Source organism: Apus apus, chromosome 2 (genome assembly GCF_020740795.1).
Source record: "Apus apus isolate bApuApu2 chromosome 2, bApuApu2.pri.cur, whole genome shotgun sequence".
Taxonomy (NCBI): domain Eukaryota; kingdom Metazoa; phylum Chordata; class Aves; order Apodiformes; family Apodidae; genus Apus; species Apus apus.
The window spans coordinates 4,179,377-4,202,307 of record NC_067283.1 but is presented as its reverse complement, the minus strand read 5'-3'; the positions used below and the strand labels follow the sequence as shown (position 1 = coordinate 4,202,307).

At 39.7% G+C, this 22,931-nt stretch overlaps 1 protein-coding gene across 3 annotated transcripts in view; it reads left to right on the top strand.

Annotated features, from left to right (window-relative positions):
* Positions 1 to 22,931, top strand: part of MINDY4 (MINDY lysine 48 deubiquitinase 4) — an 88,112-nt gene that overhangs the window by 45,550 nt on the left and 19,631 nt on the right. For all 3 annotated transcript variants that reach the window (XM_051610395.1, XM_051610396.1, XM_051610394.1), the window contains 2 exons: positions 13,088 to 13,151; positions 15,182 to 15,343. In XM_051610395.1, the coding sequence (XP_051466355.1) occupies positions 13,088 to 13,151; positions 15,182 to 15,343 (226 nt within the window). The remainder of the gene's footprint in view (positions 1 to 13,087; positions 13,152 to 15,181; positions 15,344 to 22,931) is intronic.

Below are 22,931 nucleotides of genomic sequence, written 5' to 3'. Positions count from 1 at the left end.
ATGTGCCCCGTTTTTGTGTTCTGCCTTGATGTTTCCTACTGCTGCTGCTGCCTGGATGCTGGAGTGGGCTGACTTTTTGGTCTGGCTCCATAATTTGAACATTGTTGCTGATTTTTCCCTTGTAAACGGAAATCCCAGTTTTCAGTTGGGCCTGTCAGGCACTTCTTCTACATCACTGACAACCTGAAGTACTTTTATTTAATGGGAACACATGCCAGGAAATGCAGGGCTCTGCAGGGCTTTGTAGATGTTGGTAATGAGTTTATCATGCTCCATGCAACTGATAACAAATGGCCAAAGAGGAGTGAGAATTCCTGAGGAAGTTGCTGAGAACGTGTTGTTGCTTCTGGTACAGGAAGGAATGCTACTCACTAACCATTGTAACCTTGTTGTTTTTTTTTACAACCAGTGAAAAATTAAAAAATGTGGGCGTATTGTACTAGCTCAGGGGACTAATCTTCCTGAGTGTGCAAAATGTGTCCTGAAATCTTCGTGCTCTTAAGAGCTACAAGATGTTTTCCATGTACCTGGGAGAGACTGAGCTTAAAGGAAGGTGGGTTACAACCCCCCATGTGGGCTTCACTGTTGCATCTGAGAATGGAGGAATGATCAGGAGTGGTTTACACTGACCCAGTAGGGGCAGCTTGGGTGAACCCCACAGTCTTACTGAAGTTACAACTTATTCCTGAGCTGCAGCACAAATTGTCTCTGCTAACTGCTGTCTCATCACCTCCAACACTTGGCACCTTCCTCACTCTGCTTACTCATGCAGAATCATTGCTGTGTTGGGGGGTGGCTGATTCTGATTTATTAATTGAAAAGCCTTCTTGAAATTCCAGCTTCTTACCAGCCAGCCACACCATCTCTTTTCATTGCTGCCTTTTTCTCACTGCAATCACTTTATCTCATAAACCTGTCATTCCTAGATACTGTTACAGCAAAGGACACACTGAATGAGAAAATTCCTTTGTGTAAAAGCAGTGTAGGGTCATTTTCAAGCTACTTGGAGAAACTAAATAGAGTCTCATCTGAAATACAGACTCATTGTGTTGCTCACAAATTTCCTGACCAGTAGAATCTAAACACCAGTGTTTGCAACCTCTTTTGTTGACTTGGGGATACTTTTAACACTTACTAGTGGCTGATCACAAGTGTAGTCAGCCCTGGTCATCTTTTAAACTTCTTCTCTGAACTGTTCATGTGAGAATAAGGAAAACAATGCCTTTATCTGTGGGAGGAAAAGAAAAGGAGAATGATATTACAACTTCAGAGGAAGCTTTGTACTTCATTAAGTTATAAACCTAGGAAAAAATGTGTCACCTTTTCCTTTTTGTGATCCCAGAAACTAACAACTGTGCTTCTCTAGTCTTTACTGCTCCAGAAATGTGTGCAGCCCTGTTTCAATATGATTTTGTGCTGGTTTTTGTGCATTTTTGAGTTTGGGTGTTTATGTTTTGGGTTTTTTTTATTTGTTGGGTTTTGTTGGCTTTTTGTTTTCTTTTGTGTTTCTCTAAAAGCCAATGCCTTTTTATTAAATAGAATAACTCAATTTTAGTCCTTATCAGTCTAGGACTTTTCACATCAAATAACTTTGACCTTAGTTATTAGTAATTTACCTAGTTCTCTGAAATTTGCTATTAATTAATGCTTTTTTTTTCTGAGGGGAATGTTACAATTAAAATATGTTATATAATATGTTGTAAAACAAGTTATGATATTAAAATAACATTATCTATGTCCATGAGCATTTATTCTTCTTTTCTGTGGCACCATTTTACTGAACTAGGGAAGTTAAATTTCCTTCATCTTTCCTTCTGTTCCATCTTTGAAATAAACACACACAAGCATTAAATCAAGTTGATAGCTGTCCAGTATACCAGTTCCATCTCAAAAATTAGCCTTCCTGTAAAAAATGAAGCTGAGATTCACTTGACATGTTATAGGAGAGAGAAATTTTGACTTATCTGAACTTCTTGTGAGAGGAAAGATCAGGCTAGTGGCTACAATCCCTCTTTGGCTATTTCAGCCTTTACACAACTAGCAAACCTTCCTGAACTAATAACTTGCTCATCTCAGGAATCTGATTTTTAAGTGCTCCAAGAATGTTGGACAAACTATGTGCATTGTTGTCATCATTATTATGCTGCATATTATGCTCAAATATATCAGTTTGTCGACTTGATTTTACTTCTGTAAGTATTTGCCTGGCTGCATGTCATATTCCAAGAATCTTCCTGCTTTGGGCCACTGGCAGAACTGCTTTTACCAATTTTTAGAAAAAGATAACAGTTCTGTTACTTATCTCCATAGGACTGGATTTCACTGTGAGACATACTGTTATATGTGTACATGATGTATTACTAGTGCAGCAACACATATGGGCTGTAATAAAGATCAGAAGCTCTCCTTGCCAAAGAGTCAAAAAGAGTAAAGGTGCATCCAGGGTCACCTCAGCGTGTCACCTGCTGCTCCACAATAGCTCTGACCATATCTGCAGTAACTTAGAGGGCAACAAAAATGACTGGGGGGTTGGAGCATCTCCCTGATGAGGAAAGGCTGCGAGAGCTGGGACTGTTCAGCTTGGAGAAGAGAAGGCTGAGGGGAGATTTTATTAATACCTACAAGTATCTAAAGGGTGGGTGCAGGGAGGATGGAGCCAGACTCTGCTCAGTAGTTCCCAGTGACAGGGCGAGGGGCAATGGGCACAAGCTGGAACATGGAAAGTTCCACCTCAATATGAGGAAAAACTTCTTAACAGTGTGGGTGACAGGGCCCTGGGACAGGCTGCCCAGGGAGGTTGTGGAGTCCCCTTCTCTGGAGATATTAGAAACCCACCAGGATGCAGCCCTGAGTGATGTGCTCCAGGGGATCCTGCTTTAGCAGGAGAGTTGGACTGGGTGATCTCTAGAGGTCCCTTCCAACCCTGACAACAGAGTTTTCATAGAACAGGAGGGACATGTGAAAAATGGGAAGCAGAAGCCTGTGGGAACTGATGTATCAAAGAGCTTCCAGATATGAATAATTTGTTGGGTGTGTGCTGTAAGCATGTGAACACGTTTAACTGTGGCCAGAATGAGGTGTCACAAATGAGAGAAGAAGCTGTAAAGTGACTACTGAACTTTGGCATCTCTAGCCCCAATGTTACCTGCCTTTCAGACATCATTTCCTGGTTCATTTTCATCTGGGTTATTTTATACTGCTGCAAGGCCAGAGTAAGGACTCTTAATTAACCATACACTTCATTAAGATAAATAATCTTAAATAATATTGAATAACCATATTAAAATTACAAGATATTAATGCAATTTACACATACTGAAAGACAAGCTCTGGGAAGACTAACTACTCATAAGACAAGTCATTGAGATATGTAACAGGAAATGATCATCATTGTAGTAATCTGTATCAAGCCATTTTGTTCTGTATACTTCTCTATATCCTTTCTGTGTACTTTTCTGTATAATTTCCTGTGAAATAGCTCTGATTCTGACATGTCACTTGACTTTTAAACTCTTCCTGTCATGTAGGACCTTGAAAAAGAAAGTGATGCTCTGTTGGTGCATGAACTGCAGGTAGAACAATGGGTCCCACACCCTCAATCCACTTTCCTTAGCTGACACCTTTTCCTGTCTCAGAGCCAATCTCTAATTTACAGTTCCCCTAAAATTCACCTACTCTCCTCATGCTGTTTGGCTGGTGAGGAGAGGCTTTCTGTGAAATGACTATGTGGCTTCTCCAATGGTAAAAGCAATTACACTGTCACAGAAGAGATCCAGTCACGTGGGGCACCCTCAGTTCTTGATGGAAATATGTTTTGCTATGAGCCAGTTTTCTGGGTAAGCTTTTTCACAAGTAATTTCTCCCCAGCCCCCTGACTGGAGAATGCCTGGGAGACCAACAGCCAGGGGAAATTACGTGTGTGAGCAGTTTTCACTCCATGTTTACTGCAAAATGAATGCATGTCATCATGAATTTTATAAGGGGAAACAGCTGTCAATTATGTTACAGGACTGAAAAACAAGCAGCTTGTTTCACCCAACTGAAAAATCCATATCTGAGGATCTCAGGCCTCTCCCAAGATCCATTGGTGATTTTACAACATGGAGGAAGCATGAGATTAGATTTATTGAGAACACTGGGAGGAGACCAAATAGAAGAGTTTGTGTGGGATTGAGTCCTTGCTAGGGAAGAATTGAGTCCTTGTTTGTTTGGGTAAGTGAACTTCTGTGCCTCCTGCTTGCAATTCAGAATCTTCAGGATCTTCCATCTCTTTGAGGCTCTGTGGTGTGAATTAGACAGAGGCCCTTCTAGCTGGAGTGTTCACTAGGCAGGAGTTGCTTGCTGCATTTATAAATATATTCATTAATGTAAACCCTTAATGAAGCAGAGATTGTAACTTCAGCTGCTAAGAGGCAATCAAGGAGACAGAGTTAATAAGTGAGACAGCCTTAGCAATATTCAAAGGAGGTTGTGAGAGTGAGACTTAAGCTGTGAGATGTGCATTCTTTCAAAACAGGATATGCAGCTAAATATACTGATGTGTGAAATGTCTCCTTATAACACTTTAGAAAGAGGAGACCCAGGAAACAAGAATAAAGCTACAGATGATGGTAGAATGGGAATTCAAAGGCAGATACAGGAGAGTAGGGTGTAACACAACACAAATATGTAGGCATCTGTAAAATAAGATTGGAAGAGAGTGAAACTGTATAGCCTGCTAGATAAGGAATGTGACCCAGGTGGAAACATGACCACAAAGGCAAGGAAGAAGAGTTCAATTAGGTTTGAGGAAGTTTGCTGCACTAAAGAACAAGGAACAAAAGTTAGTGGTAAAGGAAACTGAAAAAATGAAAACAAATTCAGCCAAAAAAAGAGAAGAATCAAGAAGACAGAGATGTTGTTATACTGATTCTGTTTGGCATCTTGCTAGTCAAGAGACTGATATATTGAGAAATAAAAATAAAAATAAAAAACAAACAAAAAAACCCACAAAAAACCCCAAACAAACAAACAAACAAACAAAAAAAAACAGGGGGGAAAAACCCCTGGAACTTGCATGAATAGTGGAGTGAGACATGTCACTCTTTTCTCCTTATTAAGAAAACTCAGGAAGCCTGTGACCAGCATGGGTCCACAGAACAGAGAAGTGGACAGAAGTGATAGCAGATTTGGTGTGGACATGCAACAGAAAGTTTTATTATAGCAACAGGGGAGAAAATCCAGATGGTTCCCTGACACATCTGTTTCCTTCTAGAACAGATCAGGATAAATCATAAGGCTGAGGAACATGCCTGAAGAGAAGGAAGCTTATTAGAGAGTTTTCTGATCTCTAAAGAGTGCAAAGGAATGAGAAAAGTGTGGTGAGCAACAAATAGCTCTAGCACTAATGGTCTGAGTCTAGGTGTTGGAAAATACAGAAATAAAGGGATTAAAATGAGGTCAGACCCAGATCTTATATCATGGAAATTAAACTACAAGCAATTTCCTTATCATATCAGTGAAAAGGTATCAAGAAAATATGTGAAGTCTCTGTGTTGAGTGGATGTGTCTGATAGGAATAATGTAAAGAATGCTCCAAATCTAAGTGAATATTTTGCCTTACATTTCAGTAAGGAGAACAACATGGTGCAAAGGCAGGATGGCTAACAAGAATTCATGCATAGAAATTGAATTCATTTTGTGGGAGGTAGAATTGAACCTGGAAAAGTGACGGCTACACAACATGGAGTAAAAAATAAACCAGGTATCTTTTTGCCTCCATCACAAACCTAAACTTATGCAAGTCCTTCTGAGCTCTCTCTTGCTGTGTCAGACTTTATGAATGGATTTGATCCTAAAAGTTGAAATGCTTCATCATATTTTACCACTTGCCCCATTAAAACATGAGCTGCCTTGCACCTCTGGTGCAGTGAGCCTGGAGAAGTGGGTGCTCTCAATGTCCAAATACTGAAATAACTACCATCTATAACCACAGACACAATGACAATGATGCCTACTGCCTTTTCCTGATAGAAGTCACCATCTAACTGTGGAACAGCAAACCGTGCTTACATTTGAGAGAGATGGAAAAGCAGACCAAGCAATTTAGCCTTTATCTCAGCAGGTTGAAAAATGCTGAAGGCAAAATTCTGAAAAGAGAATAACTGACTATAGGGATAAATGAAAAGTGGCAGGGAATGCACTCTGCTTTTACGGGAGATAAGTTTTACAAGACTGAACTAATGTTCTACTTTCACAAAAGGGCTGCTTTTTTTAAGATGGGAAATGAAATAGATTAATTCTATCTGAATTTCAGTTAAGCATGCAATTATAGTACCTAATGGAGAATTGGTAGTTAAACTGGAAATAAAATAGAATAAAATTAGTTTATGGAGCAGTAAGAAGAGGTTTTTGTATTTGGTATCATGCCAAATGAGAATTCACTAGCTAATGTGAAAATGAAAGATCTTTTAAGAATTGTTGAGGTGATAAAGGGGTGGGGAAGGTCCTCAGTAATCACTCTGGGATTGAACTTCGTTTTTATGCCCTCCTGTGATGTTGGCTACTGGGCCAAAAAAATGAAAGAGGCTACTGGGCTAATGAAATGTACTAATGACTTAAAACTTGAAAGGTACTGTCAATACAGGGAACAAAAAGAGTCAGCTCAGCTTAATTATGAGGGTATTAAAAAATAATTTAACTACAGAAACTACAAGGTCACACAAACAGAAGCTACTGCATTTCTGTGCTGTGGGTGTTCAGAAACTGTAAGTGGCAGGATGAGGAACTGAGAAGAGCAGTAGAGCACACAGTGACTTTGAGCCAGCATTATAAAATGGCAATCAATCTACTCCTAGGGTGTATCAGCATAAATAATTTTAGGAGGTGAAGAAATATTAATAAATTCTGTAAGGCGCTGATGTGTCCTTGTTGAAATACCATGTTACATTGGATTCACAGATTAAAGCTGGGAGAAGTGTAGGGAAAAGGAAGACCAGAGGAATAAGAAATCTGTTTTATAAAAAAACAAAAGCTTTTAGCTTTTCTAGCCTAAAAAAATCCATGTTGAGTGGGGAAATAACTATTTTCTAAAATATGGTAAGGTAGCAGTTGTAAGTAAACAAGAAGGACTGAAAAGAGTTATTTAATTTAAAGACCAATATTAGTATAAAATGAAAGTGTATCAGTAAACTTAGCCTGTGATTCAGTAAGCCTAGTCAAAAGGTGACCATATTTCAGGTTTGTAAGCTACCACTGAAAGCCAAGAAAGCAACCAAGTCACGCTGTTCTCTGTGGAAGACAGTAATTGGGATGGCTGAATTTTACCTGCCAGATGCAGAGACCATCATCTTGCTTTCTTCCCCCTCACTCTGCTTTATCCCAGCATGGGATCTGGCTGTAGTTCACCCCATGGCTAACATAACCAGAGTGTTGTTCTGAGAAGTATCTGACATACTTGGATTTGAGTGCTCCTCATTTTCATAAGACTGGCCCTATAGGATGAAGGGAAAGGTCCATCCAGCCTATGAGCCTGTCTGTGGTAGTGAAAAGCTGTGGCTGCTGAAGGGAACTGCCTAAAACATGGGGTGAATACAGAGCAGTTATTCTGCTGGTGTGTTCTTCATGTTTCCAATGGTCAGTAATTCAGAGACTTCCTAAACTGGCGGTTGTATCCAGACCATGGAGTTTATTAGCCCTTCATCAGCCTATCCTCCATGATTTTTTCTGAAACCTTTTTGAACCCTTTTATTCTTTTGGCCTTTGCAACATCCTGTGGCAAAGAGTTCCCCAACATAGTTCTGTGCTTTGTGAAAGACTCTTTCCCTTTGTTTGATTGAACTGGTTGCCCAGTAAGTCTACAGGGCGTTGCCTAGTTCACCTTGTGAAAAGTAGTGAGTAAATATTCCCTTAATCATCTCCATACCATTGAGGAGTTTTTGAACTTCTGTTGCAGTCTGTCAGTTGTGTCCTTTTGTCATGAAATTGTCTTCATCTATTTAGTCTCCTCTCGTAGGAAAGCTACTCTGTATCTTGACTGTGGTTTCTTCTGACCATCTGACCTTCCTCTCATTCCACTGTATCTAAATGCTCAAATTCTTATTCCTGCTCAGCTAAAAATTAATAGTCACTAACAAAGTGACTATTTGAGTATTCATGCATTGCTTTTAAGTGGCTTGCCCAATGGAGGAGTCTTTTTTCAAGGCTGCCTGCAGGGTGTTGTCATTTCTATAGCAACCTTGTTTCTTAGCTCATAATCTGGAAAAAAATAAATAATACTCAGCCTGTCTGCAGAGCTGGCCTATTTGTGAGTTGAATTATCTCTCTCTGATAAATAGCTATTAGAGAGCCATGCCTGAGTCATGACAGGCTCCCTTTATGCTCATCAGATGAAGAAAAGGCATTTTGCAGGAGTTTCTTCCTCTGCTCTGCAAATTATCTAAGCAAGGTTGCTTAAATTAGGAAGTACCAGTTTCCCTTCATGTACATGAGAGTAAAGAAGCACAGAGTGATAAGCTGATGTTTGTGGGTCCATCTTTAGATATAAAAAATATCACCAGTGGATGTGGTGTTTCAGGAGGTGGTTTAGTGGTTAGGGGTTGTAGGGCAGATGGTTGGACTTGATCTTGAAGGTCTTTTCCAACCTGGATGATTCTATGATTCTATGAAGCCCTAAGTGATTGATTAGCTTTATCATCTTTCCAGTCTTGCTTTTTCCCCTTTCCTGCAGGAAATCAAAGCACTTCAGCAATGAACACTTTTGATTTTATGGGCAGAAAGTACATGTTTTTAAAAAACTCCAAAGATGTGAAAGAGTTAGAATAATTGTACTACAAAATAGAGCAGTAACAAAACCCCACTGTCATATTTTTGCTAAACTGCAGCCAGTTTACTGTCTATGATTCAGCTGTTTGCTAAACATAAGGTCAGCATGATTAAATAGATCTGGGTTTAGTAGCTTTGCTTAAATGTTTTGTGCTCAAGAAGACCTACTGCATTCAGGAAGAAAGACAGTTGATTTTGAATAAGGAAATAAGGAAATGGCGGGTTGAATGTGCCAATAGATTAATTACTTTTCACATCAGATCTATCCCTCTGAAAGATAAATACTTCCCATAGCATATTGGCACCCTGTAGCAGCAGAGCTGATGAACTAAATGTGCATGATCAATTTGTGAAATTAGCAGGTACATGAAAAAAATATATAAAGAACGAAGCCACTTCCTTGCTTTCACTGGACTGAATTCCAACCATTATTATTATTAGCATTAGCATTATTATAATAATTATCATTATATTAAATTTTTAGAGGGGCTCTTCCCTTCTTTTTTGACCATTCATTTGAAACCTTTGCAGTGTGCTAGCATAAAAAAAAAGATAATGGAACCTACACACAATAAACCAGTCACCCATCCTGCCATTTTCCACATCCCCATTGTAATTATTTGAAATCCTTATACTTGCAGAAGAGTTTTTCTCCCTCCCAACCCAAATTCTATTTTTGGAGTAGACTTGTACTGGTGTGTTTGTTAACATAGCTGTCTGTTGCCATGAACAAAGTGAGGTCAGCTCTAATTTTCTATTACAGCTTTGCCACAGAGTTAAGGACTGTAAAACAACCAGCACTTACTTGAATGCAGCATTTTTTAAATTTATATTGTTTTATTTTGTTTGCTGCTCATCCAAACAATATCTAGGGTAAATACCTGACATGAACTAGTCTGGATTTATTCCTACTGTTACAGTTTGCATGTGACTTCTGTATATAATATTCAATGCTCAGATGTTCTCTATTTAAGACTTGGCAAGAATTTCCCTGGAAGTAAATTGAGAATCAATGTGTAGGGAGCATTTTAAAAATGTCTTATTTATCTAACTTGGTGTTATTTGCTAAGAAAAAAGTTGGTCTGATTACAGATTATGTTCTATTGTAGCACACAGTGCTCAAAATATTTGTATTTTGGGTTTGTATTCATGCACTTCAAAACCATTAGTAGAGTCCGTACAGATCACTGTAATTTATTTTATCAATGCACCATCAGTGCTAAGATTTACACTGCTGTTACAGCTGCTTCTAACTGGTTTGTTGGGTTTTTTTTCCATCTCTCTTGAACTCTTAGAGGGCTTTATAATAATATCCTTAAATGGATGTATAGATTGAAAACATGAGGCAGATTCCTTATAAGAACCTTCAGGAGTACCTTGAAGTCTGTAAGTTATGTCAGTATGGCTATCTATGCACTATACTTAAAAGTCTCATGACTTGAATAGGGTTGTCTCTTTTAAAGCAATTTCTAAATGTAAAATTCCATCCATGGAAAGATAAGTAGTCTTAGTAATAACAATTTATTCCTTGAGTCTGTTTTGACATTTGATAGCCAGGACACCAGAATGAGCGACCACTTCCGATTTGCTTGTCGGCAGCAAATGTCTGCACAGCCTGGCAGGAAACAAACCACATTGCAGTCATGATCTGATGTTTTTCCACTGCATGAGGATTATTTGCACTGAGAAGCTGTAAAAGTTTGTCCCAACACAGTAAATACACCTGCAGAGCCTTTGGCAGGTATGAATAGTAACCTTAAAACCATTTTGAGTAGGTGTAAATCTCCCAGCTATATGCCTGATGTTTTGTTTCCTCATTAGCAGAGGTGATTGGAAAGGCAGATGTTTCTTCTTCTTCAAAATCCGAGGTACACCTCGAAACTCCCATATTGTTTGTACCTACAGAAGAAATTAGAGCTTCCTCCTATTGTCTCTGGCGTATGTCCCATCGTCCCTCACTGACGCATATTGTGGAGTCTCCTCATTTCAAACAAGGCTGCGGCGTTTTCAAGACGAAACTGTTTCTAAAACTAAAAAATGGCCAAAATCCAAAGATTATTATCGCCTCATCCATTCCTTGCAACGTTGCAGCAGAGAATTTTCCATCTCCCGGGCACGCTTTCCGTGGTCTTGTCTTTGAATTCACAAGAGCAAAAGATGTCCTCGTGGCGCTTTGCTGTGACTGAGACTGACTGTCTTGCAAATACATTTTTTAAAAAGGGACTTGAGATTCAGTCGCTATGATTTGATTTAAATGATTTTATGTATCATTAAGGCTGGAAATCTTTTCTGCTAGAGAACAGCTCCGTGGAGAAGGACCTTGGAGTCCTGGTAGACAACAAGTTATCCATGGGACAGCAATGTGCACTTGTGGCCAAGTAGACCAATGGTATCTTGAGGTGCATTAAGAGGAGTGTCTCCAGCAGGTTGAGGGAGGTTCTTCTCCCCCTCTACTCGACCCTGGTGAGACCTCACTTGGAGTGTTGTGTCCAGTTCTGGGCTCCCCAGTTCAAGAGGGACAGGGATCTACTTGAGAGAGTCCAACAGAGGCTATGAGGATGATGAAGGGACTGGAACACCTGCCCTGTGAGGAAAGGCTGAGAGACCTGGGGCTCTTTAGTCTAGAGAGGAGAAGACTGAGGGGGGATCTAATTAATGTCTATAAATACATGAAGGCATCAAGAAGGCAGGAACAAGCTCTTTTCACTTGTGCCCTGTGACAGGACAAGGGGCAATGGATTAAAACTCAAGCACAGGAAGTTCTACCTCAACATGAGGAAGAACTTCTTTCCTGTGAGGGTGACAGAGCCCTGGGACAGGCTGCCCAGAGAGGTTGTGGAGTCTCCTTCTCTGGAGACTTTCAAGACCCATCTGGATGCCTTTCTGAGTGATCTGCCCTAGTTGTGTGTGGTTTTTTGGTCCTGCTCTGGCAGGGGGGTTGGACTCAATCTTCAGAGGTCCCTTCCAACCTCTAATCTCCTGTGATTCTGTGATACCTTATTTTGGCATTCAAATAAGACCCATGAGAAAATAATTATCTAAAGTTTGGGATAAAGACAGGGCATGTCCCAGCTTTTTACTTAAGAAATCAGTTATTTAACAGAGCATGTATAGTGATGTTTCCCCTATTTTTAAAAAGGGGGAAAAAAGAAGGTTCATGACCATCTAAAGAACCTGAAGGTGCACAAGTCTATGGGACCTGATGGGGTCCATTCATGGGTACTGAGGCAGCTGGCAGATGCCAGCTCTACCTTTGTAACATTAGCCAAAACAATTAAGATTTACTTACTTTATACTGAAGGGAAATAGCTTTTCTAGGAACCATAGAATTAATCTGTAGAGTTTATTGCCATAGCTGTCCCAGAATATAGTGCACTGTTTTTCTCAAAACTAGATTAGACATTTATTTATGTATACAATAGTGTTTGCAGTTACATTATACCTGCTGGATAAAACTACCAGTTACAGCCTTCATTTTTTAGGTCATCAACCTGTCACTAATTCAGTAATTCCTGGAGGTATAAGAGAGAGAGAGAGCTTACTTTGGGGAGATATTACTTCATCATTATCAAGAATGCAGTTTCACAGACTATTCTTTTTGATGTCATAAAATAGAAGAAGGCACCACACAGCAGTGTTATAATTGTGTGCATCTTGAATATATATATTTTCTCCACTTCGTGAACAATATAGTGCACAGATTACATAATCTTCAGTTGGTGGGGGTATTACAAGTTTTGATGATGAGAATAACAAATACATATATTTGTGAGAACATCTTATCAGAGTTTTAGCAAAGGTTGCCCAGGGAAGTTGTGTATTCTACCTCCTTAGAGATATTATAAAACCATCTAGGTATGGTCCTGGGAAACTGGCTCTGGGTGGCCCTGCTTGATGGGGAAGGTTGGACAAGGTGACCTCCAAAGGTCCCTTGCTATCTCAACCATTCTGTCATTCTGCAAGACAGATGGTCCAGTAGTTCTAAAGTGCTACCCAGTAGTGACAATAGGTTTCTTTCTCCTTTACAGCTGTTTTCTTTAGTCTTGCTCTGACGAACTTTCACTTCCCACAGGTTTAGTTGATACACACCTTTCTTTCTGCGCTTTGCAAAACATCACTTTGAAAGGATTGCAAATTTTAGAGCTATATTTATGGTTGGGAAACAGCTTGGGTTTGTTTCCCCCCGCTGATTTAGAGACATCTAATGAAAAGAAGCAGTTGTATTTATATAAGTTGTATTTAATGCTCCCCTCCTCAGGTAACCGTGTCCTCCACTCCTTTTCAGGGTGCGCAACGACTTTGACGTGCTCACAAACCGCCTGATCGGCAGCCACGGCTACTGCACCCAGGTGAGTGAAGTGAGGGCTCTTGGGGATGGCAGACACCACTACCTGCAGAGCCGTGAGCTGAACTCTGGGAAGAGATGGCATTTCCTCCTTTAAGATCCTTGTGTTTTTCCTTTTTCCCAAAGAAATGTAGATAGAGTGCTTAGCGACTTGATTTAAGCACTGAACGGGTAAATCAGGGTTTGGTCAGGGGATTCAGGTTATGGTTGGACTTGGTGATCTTCAAGGTCCTGTCCAACCAGGATGATTCTATTATTCTACAATGTCAAGCACCTTTGCCCTTTATTCTCTTCCCTTGTGTTTTGGCATACTGTTGTCTTTGCTTTCAGAGCCTCTGCTTTTTGGCCTGGTTTTTCCAGTCCACGTGTGTCTGCACTGGTGTGTGCACAAGTGCTAATGCTTTTCTCATATGCCTCTCTTGAACTCCTTAGTTGATTTTAGTGCTGAGGTACCACTGAGGCTGCAAAAATGTGTTTCCTCCTTGCTACTTCAGCAAGGTGACTGAGGGTGCTTGTCTGATTGTACAGCTCCTCTGTAAATGTTCGCTGTCCAGTGAACTGAGCTGATGTGGAACGAAGCTAACTGGTACTTCAAACTGGAGACACTGACTTGCCATGGGTGTGTCTAGAAGACATGTGGCACTTGTAAGGAAGCAGTCTGAATTGCTGTCTGACACTCAGGACCACAACTTTATGTGGTCTAAGTTCTAGCCCATGTTCTGTACCAAATGTCCAGGCTCCAGGCCTGCGGAGGCATCCACCCAGTTGGAAACAGTTTGCCTTGGACACTTAGGTGGAATGTAGAACTCAAAATTCTGGGGCATGGTTTCCCCCAAACCTGGAACATGGGCAGTTTTGTAGTTGGAATATGGTCCACAGTTTTTAAATGTACTGCCATTTTGGCTGCAAAAGGCAAGCTTCATGTTGCTAGAAGACTTTGATACTGTGGTTACAAGGTGATTCCTCAAGAAGGTGGTGGAATGTTTCTGGTGGACAGAAGTCCTAAAAACATCAAAAAGAACTTACAAACTTTGGAGAGTCCTTCAGGAGAAACACGGGGCTATAAATACATGCACTATTTTTAAAATCATACACCAAGTCCAGACTGGCAATACCAACATTATTCATGTCTTTGGGCATGGTAATTTGGACTATTTTTTTCTGGAAACTTTCTTATTATTATTTTCCCTTGTATTTCTTGACATATGTTACTTATTAATAGTTAGCTGGTTCATTGCTGTAGCACAGTCTGCTGGTAGATATTGTTGCTGTCACATCCTAGCTGGCCCTTGTAGAGTCTTCTGCTAAGCAGGGTGACTGGTGTCTCTGTTCCTTGAGTTTTACACAGGCTCTCGTGCACATCCACACACACACACACACCCCTTCTCACATGTATTAACCTCTGACACACTTGTATTCCTAGTGCAATTAGAGAGGAATAATCTACAATCTGCTATATTAAGTTTATTAGTGATATGGACCAGATGGGAAGTCATGTGGGTCAATGTCTTACTGAGTGAGACTTAAGTTCATCCAGAAATAGTCAGTGAGAAAAGAAATAAATCCTTTAACAAATCTTGCCCAACAAGAAAAATGCATCACTAAGCACATGCAGAAATGTCAGGCTGTACATTTATATCATGGTACAGGCTGTTAATTTATATAATTCATTCTGTAGCTTTTGTTGTAGAGAAAAACACACACCAGAATGTTTTTATTAAAAAAACCACAAGCAAACAACAAAGAGTTGGATGTAAGAGTAAATTGATTATCAGAGGTTTGACTTTGGAAAGATGAACACTGAAAACTCTGCTGATATTTCCTCATCTTACTTTGGGAGTACATTTTTCCCCAGAATAGCTGGAAGAAATTGTATAAGCAATATTAATCCTAACCTTAAGCTTAAAACTACCACATAAATTAGGATTCTGGTAGATGTGTAACTTTATCAGTTCTCAATCAATCTTGTACTGATGTCTGGCAGAGACAAGATGTTTACTGTTTGTTTGTTTGCTTGAAACATGTCACAAACAGGAACTGGTGAACTTGCTTTTGACTGGCAAAGCTGTGTCCAATGTTTTCAACAATGTGATAGAGCTGGACTCTGGAAATGGCAACATCACCATTTTGAAAGGCATCACAAGCCGCAGTGATATTGGTTTGCTGTCTCTCTTCGAGCATTATGATGTTTGCCAGGTATGTTTCCCATTCTTATTTTCATTAAAAAGGAAACAAATCAGTTTAAAATTGTTTTGGAATGAGTATAGCAGCTAAGAAATTATAGACTTGATTGAATTGCTCACTCAGAGGCATCTAGACCTATTTTAGATGCCCAGAGGCAGAGCGTGGTCTCCCTTCTAGATTCAGGCTCTGTGTCTTAAGTGCCACCCCTTGGTAAATGACTTGATTAGTCTACAGCATCTCAAGTCTTGCCTGCCTGTGTTATTTTCTAGTTGATCTCCTGAAGGAGGAGTCATCTTACAGACTAACACACTTCTATTTAAGTGGCTACTGCATAGATCTATCTATATGAACTAGGACCTGCTCAGTGCAACTGAAGGCTGTTCAGCTGCCTACACATGATTGAGTATGTAGGCTGAGCTGAACAAATTCCCCTGACTTTATTCACTAGATCTCCACTGATTATAGTGGAATTGAGACACCCATCTCACAGGTGAACAACTATATCTTAGCCATTTATATATAAGCAAATTAATCTCTAAGTGTTCAGCTTTCCACAAGTTCCCTTGTGATGGGAAGCCAGATGGAATCCTCTACTTCATGCTGTAATGTGGTCATATTGGACCAGCAGTACATCACAGAAAAGACAATTAAAGTAGCTGTGAATATAATGGAAAAGTTCAGTTTAACATGTCTTTGAGATTAGTATATCGATTGTAGTTATAATGAAAATTAAAATACAGATTAAAATATCAAAGAACTGGCAGCCATTAATTTACCTCTGGAAAAAGCTTGTGTTATGATTTCACTGGTTCTCCATCAACAGACATTGTCATCAAGATGGACATCTTTCCTAAAGACATGTTCTATCTTAGGCAGACAACCTTGTGTTTGATGCAAGGATATTATCTGAAATTCTTTTGCTTGTGTTGGATGCCAGATTAGATAATTGTATCTGTCCCATCTGGATTTGTAGTCAGTGCCTCTGTACAAATTTGTGATTAGCAAAGAATTCGTTAGTACTGATATACAGATGTGGGACCGAAAACAAATCCTGATGTTAAGTGTTTCCCATATGGCTAAAGTCAGTTACATTTTCCTTCTACTGACAAATTATAACTTTTATTGAGTTTCAATTAATTCAATCCTTTACATTATTCATAAGATTATAAGGCTCAGATTCAGTCAAGACAGCATATCAGAGTATCCAAATCCAATTAATTCAGAACAAACTGGAAAAAAAATAAAGTAGCCTCTATGTCTAGTTCCAGCTTGTTGTCCTTTTCTATAAACAATGTAACATTTAAAACCTCAAAAAATGGTTATGCACCACTGCAGCATTTTTTCCATTCTCTAGTGAGGAGAATGACTTCTAAGTAGCAAAATGGCAAGTGAGGTCAGCGCAGGTAAGAGCTATTTCTTTCCCATCTGCCCTCTAAAAATAAAATACAAAGTTAACCCAGAGGATCAGACACTGTCTTCCACTTCTTCTGCAAATAAAAATCTTGGGGAGGGGGGGTGGGTCCTGTTTCTTCTACTACTGTGCCCTTGCCTGGGAGCTGGACTCATGAGCAGTGAAGTGTTTTCCAAGTTGGTGACCCGTAATCAGTTGCAGACACTCCGGTAGACATAGTTTCCTTTTTTTTTTTTAAGTCTCCACTAGTCCAGCATCTGATGCAAATTGTCTTGCTTTTTATTAAGAACATCTGGGAGTGCTCCACATTTCAGTCTGTACTTCTCAGCACATGTTGCAATGCCTGCCTTAGGACTAGGACAGAAGTCAGATCCTGGTGGGCTTTGGCCTCAGGTCGGGGGATTCTCCACTGTGGCTTAAGCGTGAAGGGCCAGATTTTACTTTCTGTTACAAAGATGGAGGTTTAGACCAATTCAGAGAAATTAAAAGTCCCAGTTTGCAGCAGCAGAACTGAGAATAAATAGCATTTGCCTCTAAGTCTTTCAAACTGACTCTTTTCTTCCTCTCAGTGCTTTGGTAAGTGGATTCAGCATCCAATTACATCGTGGCTATGAGGATGGTAACTGAAACCAGTAATGGAAAAGAACTGTCATTTTTGGTTGTTGGTTTGTTTTTTTTCTGTTGTTTCCAGGAGTAAGAAAATCCTGAGCATGCTATATGGTGAATCATAGACATGAGAGCTGGAAAACTCCCTGTAGGTCACATCCAACCAATCTCTCAGGGGATAATGCAGGATATTTTTATGTTCTGTTATATAGTAGGCTTGCTTTTGAAAAATCTGTATCCATGAAATTCCATGCCTTTTTCTTCAGATAGCCATTGGTAACTGATTATAATGCCTATAACCTTACCTTTTTTTCTCATATTTCTCTACTTGAAAATATGAAGACATGCAAATGCAGATTTGCAGGTACCAGCAAATGTGGGGATTTTGACATCCACCACACAGCTTGTGCTTTGGATGTACTCATATTAAATCTGACTGTTAATTTACTTAGTTTCCTCTGACTATCGTTCTTACTTTAAATCCAGCCTGCCCCCTAAACAGTTCTTCCCCATCCACTAGACACTGGAAGCTGATGTAACAGTTCCTCTGTTTTTCATCATTATATCCTGTCCAAAGCTTATTTTTATTGCTCTTCTCTAGACTTCTTTTAACTAACCAATGCATTTAGGAAGTGAGATGCAAGATTCCAGGCTAGATGCAGTAAACCCACCTAGAAAAGATTTCTATACCATTTTCTTTCCTTTTTTTCTAAAATGTGGAGTATTTGTTTATAGTCCATCACTTCCCAGGCATGTCTTCTGAGCTGAAAATATCACGAGGGCATGAGAACTGAATGAATCCAGTCAAACTTCAGCAGTAGCAAGTCAAAACAGAATAATCAGTCCATTTTTCCTCAGTGGCTGCCTGAAGAATCCCTCTGTTGCTGCTCCAGTAATCACTTTCAATAGGTCATGCTGAATGTGTTATCTTTGCTGATTGGAAAAATGTGTGCTTTTGTGTAATTTGTCTGGAATTATTAATGTCTAATCATCACTCTCAGTCCTAACATATCGCTATACTCAGGATATTTTTTGAAATGTAATTACTTGTTGCAAATTGTTTCCCAGTGGCAGATGGATTCATTCAATCTATTTCATATGCAAACGTTTAGTTTCATAGTGAGATTCCATATTTTAATGCAAAAAAGCTAAAAGTCCAATTATGTTACTTTTCAGTAGGCAAGTTTCATATTTACATATATTTGGATTTCTTTTCTTTGTGCTAAGCCCATGTTTAAGCTATATTAATTCCCTCTGATCTTACACATTTAGCTTGGAAGCTTAAATTAAGATTTTAGGTTTCATGAGAATTTTTTAGAGCTCTTAAAGCAATGGAAACTTTTCCAATAGCTGGTCAGCCCACATCAAATTGGTGCAGATTCTCCTCTGGGTGCTGGGCTGCAGATGCAGCAGTTCAGGAGCAGTCTCAGGGAAGCTGAGTGGTTTCTGCAGCAGGGACAGGACCTCAGAGAAAAGGGTGAGGCACAATAAGTGGGCAGGGCCAATTATAGAAGTGATTGAGAAATTTCAGTCAGAGTCTTTGCCCTAAATCCTGCTGTACAATTGCAGCAGAAAAAAAAAAAATAATTGAATGATTAAATGTCCTTTTCAAAACTTATTGTGACATTAAAAGCAGAAATAGATGGAACAGATGCTCCTTGTATTTATATAAGATCATTTAAGAGACTAACAGCAAAAAAAAAAAAAAAGGAGAAAAATAATCTCAAATAATTTAAATTATACTATTATTATAATTATTATGGTTAATAATTATAATAATATATCTGGCATTTATTGTGTCTTTTCCTATGAATAGATCTGTGCTTTGCAAAAGAGTCAAGTATCATTACTCTTTTATAGGCAGGTTAACAGACAAAAAATAGTCAAAGTGCTTATCTCAATAAGTGATCCAGTAAGCTGCTGGCTGAACTGGGAACATAGAACAGGACTCAGTCTCAACTTCTAAAGTGTTTTGAAACCACTTTAGGTATGTGCTGTTGTACGTGAAGTAATGGAAATATTCAAGGCTGTCTCTTGAACCTTGACTCCAATTATTCTTTGTTTTCACTGCTTCTCTCCTGCTTTTAACCTGTCCTGCTGTAGTAGTTAAACCTCCTGCCATCTGACCTCCCCAACTCACCCTACTCTCATTCTTGACAAGGTCCAAGTCTCTGCCTCAGCTGTCAGTATTTCAAGAGGCTGATGCTTTTTAGTTTTTGCACCTCTGAAAATGAAGAGAGAACGTGGCATTGACAGAGAGTTTATGCTTCTGTTTTTTCCTATTACTTTTAAAAAGAGAGAGAAACATAAATAAACAAAATTTAGTCATTAAAATTCCACAGATTGGAAATATTAACTTTGGTCCTTTTGATGAAACCAGCACACTCTGTGCTATAACAAGACCTATTTGAATTATTAAATTCAGCACATATGCTCTGTCTTCTGGCACCTCACCTGTTTATGTGCCCTGTGGAATGCCCTTCCTAGAACCTTCTTCCCTGGGAAATGTTTCCTCAACAGGCACATTTCTTAGGGAGATTGACTTGGATTCAAACCAGGTCATTGGTGGGGTTATGGAAGGGCAGGTTTAGAATAAGGTTTTTAACCATCTCGTTTAAGAAACCAACAATAAAAATATGCATGTGCAAAATGGAAAGTGATGGTTGGTTTTAATTTTCCTCTTAATTTTCAGTAATGGGTATGTGGTACATACTGGGCTGTGTAGATCCTTTCAGCAAGGGACCTTGCTGTTTACAGAAGACATTTCTGAGTGCCACCATGGGCAAAGACATGATACCTACAACTTCAGCTGAAACAAGACTGACCAAGGCACTGGCCTTTTAAAAATCTGTTCTTCATTCCTTGTTTTTACATCTTCCTTTCCAGCCTGAAAAAAGACATTTCCTTTAATGAAGTCCTATTGTCCTTCTACTTCTCCATGGGCAGCTATTTTCCCAGAGGCTAGTCTCTGTTGTTGGGATATTGGCATTGATTTCTTGTCAAAGTCCTTCCAAAAAAAAAAAAATAGGATCAGAGTTTTTATTGAAGACAATAAGAATAACAAACCCCACAAGTTTAAAAGAGTTTTGCATGCTTTACAGACAGACAAACCAGAAAATGGTAAGTTAAATATTTTCCATATATCTCTCTAGATTATAAATACCTGCATTTGGATTGGGTGTTATCCCTTCTAACTTTAGGTCCTTCATAGGCTGAAAAAGCTTCAGGTAAGACTCCACTTATAGCTGACGAACAGAAGGGTCCACATTTCTGACAATACCCATCTCTTTCTTGCCTGATTTTACAGACAACCAAAGCCAACCTAGTAGGCAAGCCAGCCTAGAAATAGCTGCTGAAAAGTTAAGTGGACTGAATCTTGATCTGTCTTTGTCATTGCAGTGAAGTAAATTATTGAAATTAACTATAAACTTCTTCATGTGTATTGAGGAAATGGCAAAGTGCTGAGGAAAGGGCAGACCTTCTGAATGAGGGTCTGAATCTCCCTCAGTATTTCTTCACTTGATGGGACACACCGGCAAAGCAGCAGAATGGAACAAGGATAAAGAAAAGATCCTGAGGCTACCTGGCACACTCAGGTCTATCTGCCTTGTCACAGCTGCTGTCTTCTTTTATGTTGTGGCAACATAAGAGAGCTTCAGTCAAAAGCCAGTGTTGTCCAGGAGTCTTTTGTTTGGTTTAGTAGTCCTGGGATCGAATCATAGAATCATGGAATGGTTTGTGTTGGAAGTGATCTTAAAGATCATCTAGATCCAAACCCCCTGCTGTGGGCAGGGACACCTCCCATTAGACCAAGTTGCTCAAAGACCCGTCCTGCTTGGCCTTGAACACTTCCAGGGAGCAGGGAACCACAATTTCCCGGGCAACCTGTTCCAGTGTCTCACCAGGTGTGAGTGTCACTCAGATGTGAGTGACTACACTGGGTGAATCTCACCCCATGGAACATCACCAGATTGTAGCTTAGTTTTCATTGACATAATTGTTACTGAAAATCTCATCACACATCTCTTTCTATTCTTCTTCATTAATGTTGCCCTTTTAAAACCCCAATTAATGAGCATAAAGATTTCCTATTTTACAATAACAAGGATTCAAAGCTGCAGAGAAATTACCTAGGGCTCCAATGTAGCAGTAGCGGGTTTTGCTACCATTTATAATAATCTGGCTAAAAATTCTTCAACTTCTACTTAACTTGGAATAGTCATTAAATTATGCATACTCTGAATGTCAAATATTATGACAATATTTTTTTTCTTAATCTGATTGAAATAAAATACATATTCATGGCAATAATAGCACTGTCCCTTAACTAAGTGCAAATAGAATAGAAATATAGCTGATCTGGTGTTTTGATAGTGCTGGTGGAATAGATGAACTGAATCAGTGGTGTCCTTGATCACCCAAGGGCTGTTGCAAGGGTGTCTGCTTTTACACAATTGATGCTTCAGTCTTAACACTTTTGGGACATTATTTATTATTAATTCAGTAAAGGTCATTGCAATTGTGGGGAGAAAATTCTGACAGAACAAACAATAGGCTGTGGCCTGTGACTGTGAAAGCTTTGTGTAATTACCCTTTTGTCTGTCAATCCTATTGGATTCAGGACATCCAGCAATTATTCAGTTTGACTGAACCCAGACCTTTGGGGAATCACAGGGGCCTTAGTACTGCACTGGATGATTACTTTGGAAAATAAGCATTTATGACAGTTGTATTCAGGCTACCAAACTAGCAAGAAATGACTGAAGTTTGCACTAAAACAGAAGATAATTTAATATTTTTATGGGGTTTTTTTAAGTAAAGTTCAACAAACAAGGACATGAAATCATATTAAATGATAACAAAACTCCTGGAGAAAAAATGGCACCACATTAGCCATATCCAGTGATCTCCTTTGGTTTTGGTATCGTCTTCTTGGAATCATGGACATTGCATAGGAATGATAACCTGGTGTTTGTTTCTGTTCGAGGTGAAGTGTTTAAATGAAGCCCAAGAGACACTGAATCTAGGTTGCATTTTGTCATGGTTTGGGCCTAACATGACAACAAAGAACCAGCCACATGGTTCTTTGAATCAGTCACTGCCCAACACCCCCCATCTCACACGCACTTTGGGATGGGGGGGACAAACCCAACTAGAAGCTCATGGGTCGAGACAAAGGACAAGGTGGGTTCATGCACCTCTATGGTCCCGGGCAAACCAGACTCAACTTGGGGAAAAATAATAATTCAATTTCACACTAATCAAACACCCACAGGACACAGACACACACAGAGCAGGGTTTGCATATGTTACCCCTCCCCTCCCTTCTTCCCGGGCCCAAATCCCTTTGTTCCTGGTTTGTCTCCCTCCTTCCCCCCAGCAGCACAGGGGGATGGGGATGGGGTTTAGAGTCACATCACAGGCTGGTGGTTCCTGCTGCTCCTTCCTCCTCAGGAAGGATTCCTCACAGTCCTGCCCTGCTTCCCCACAGGGTCCCTCCCATGGCAGAGTCCTCCACCAACCTCTCCTCCATGAGTCCTTCCCACCAGGCCTGGAGCTGCTCCAGAGCTGCCCGCAGAGTCA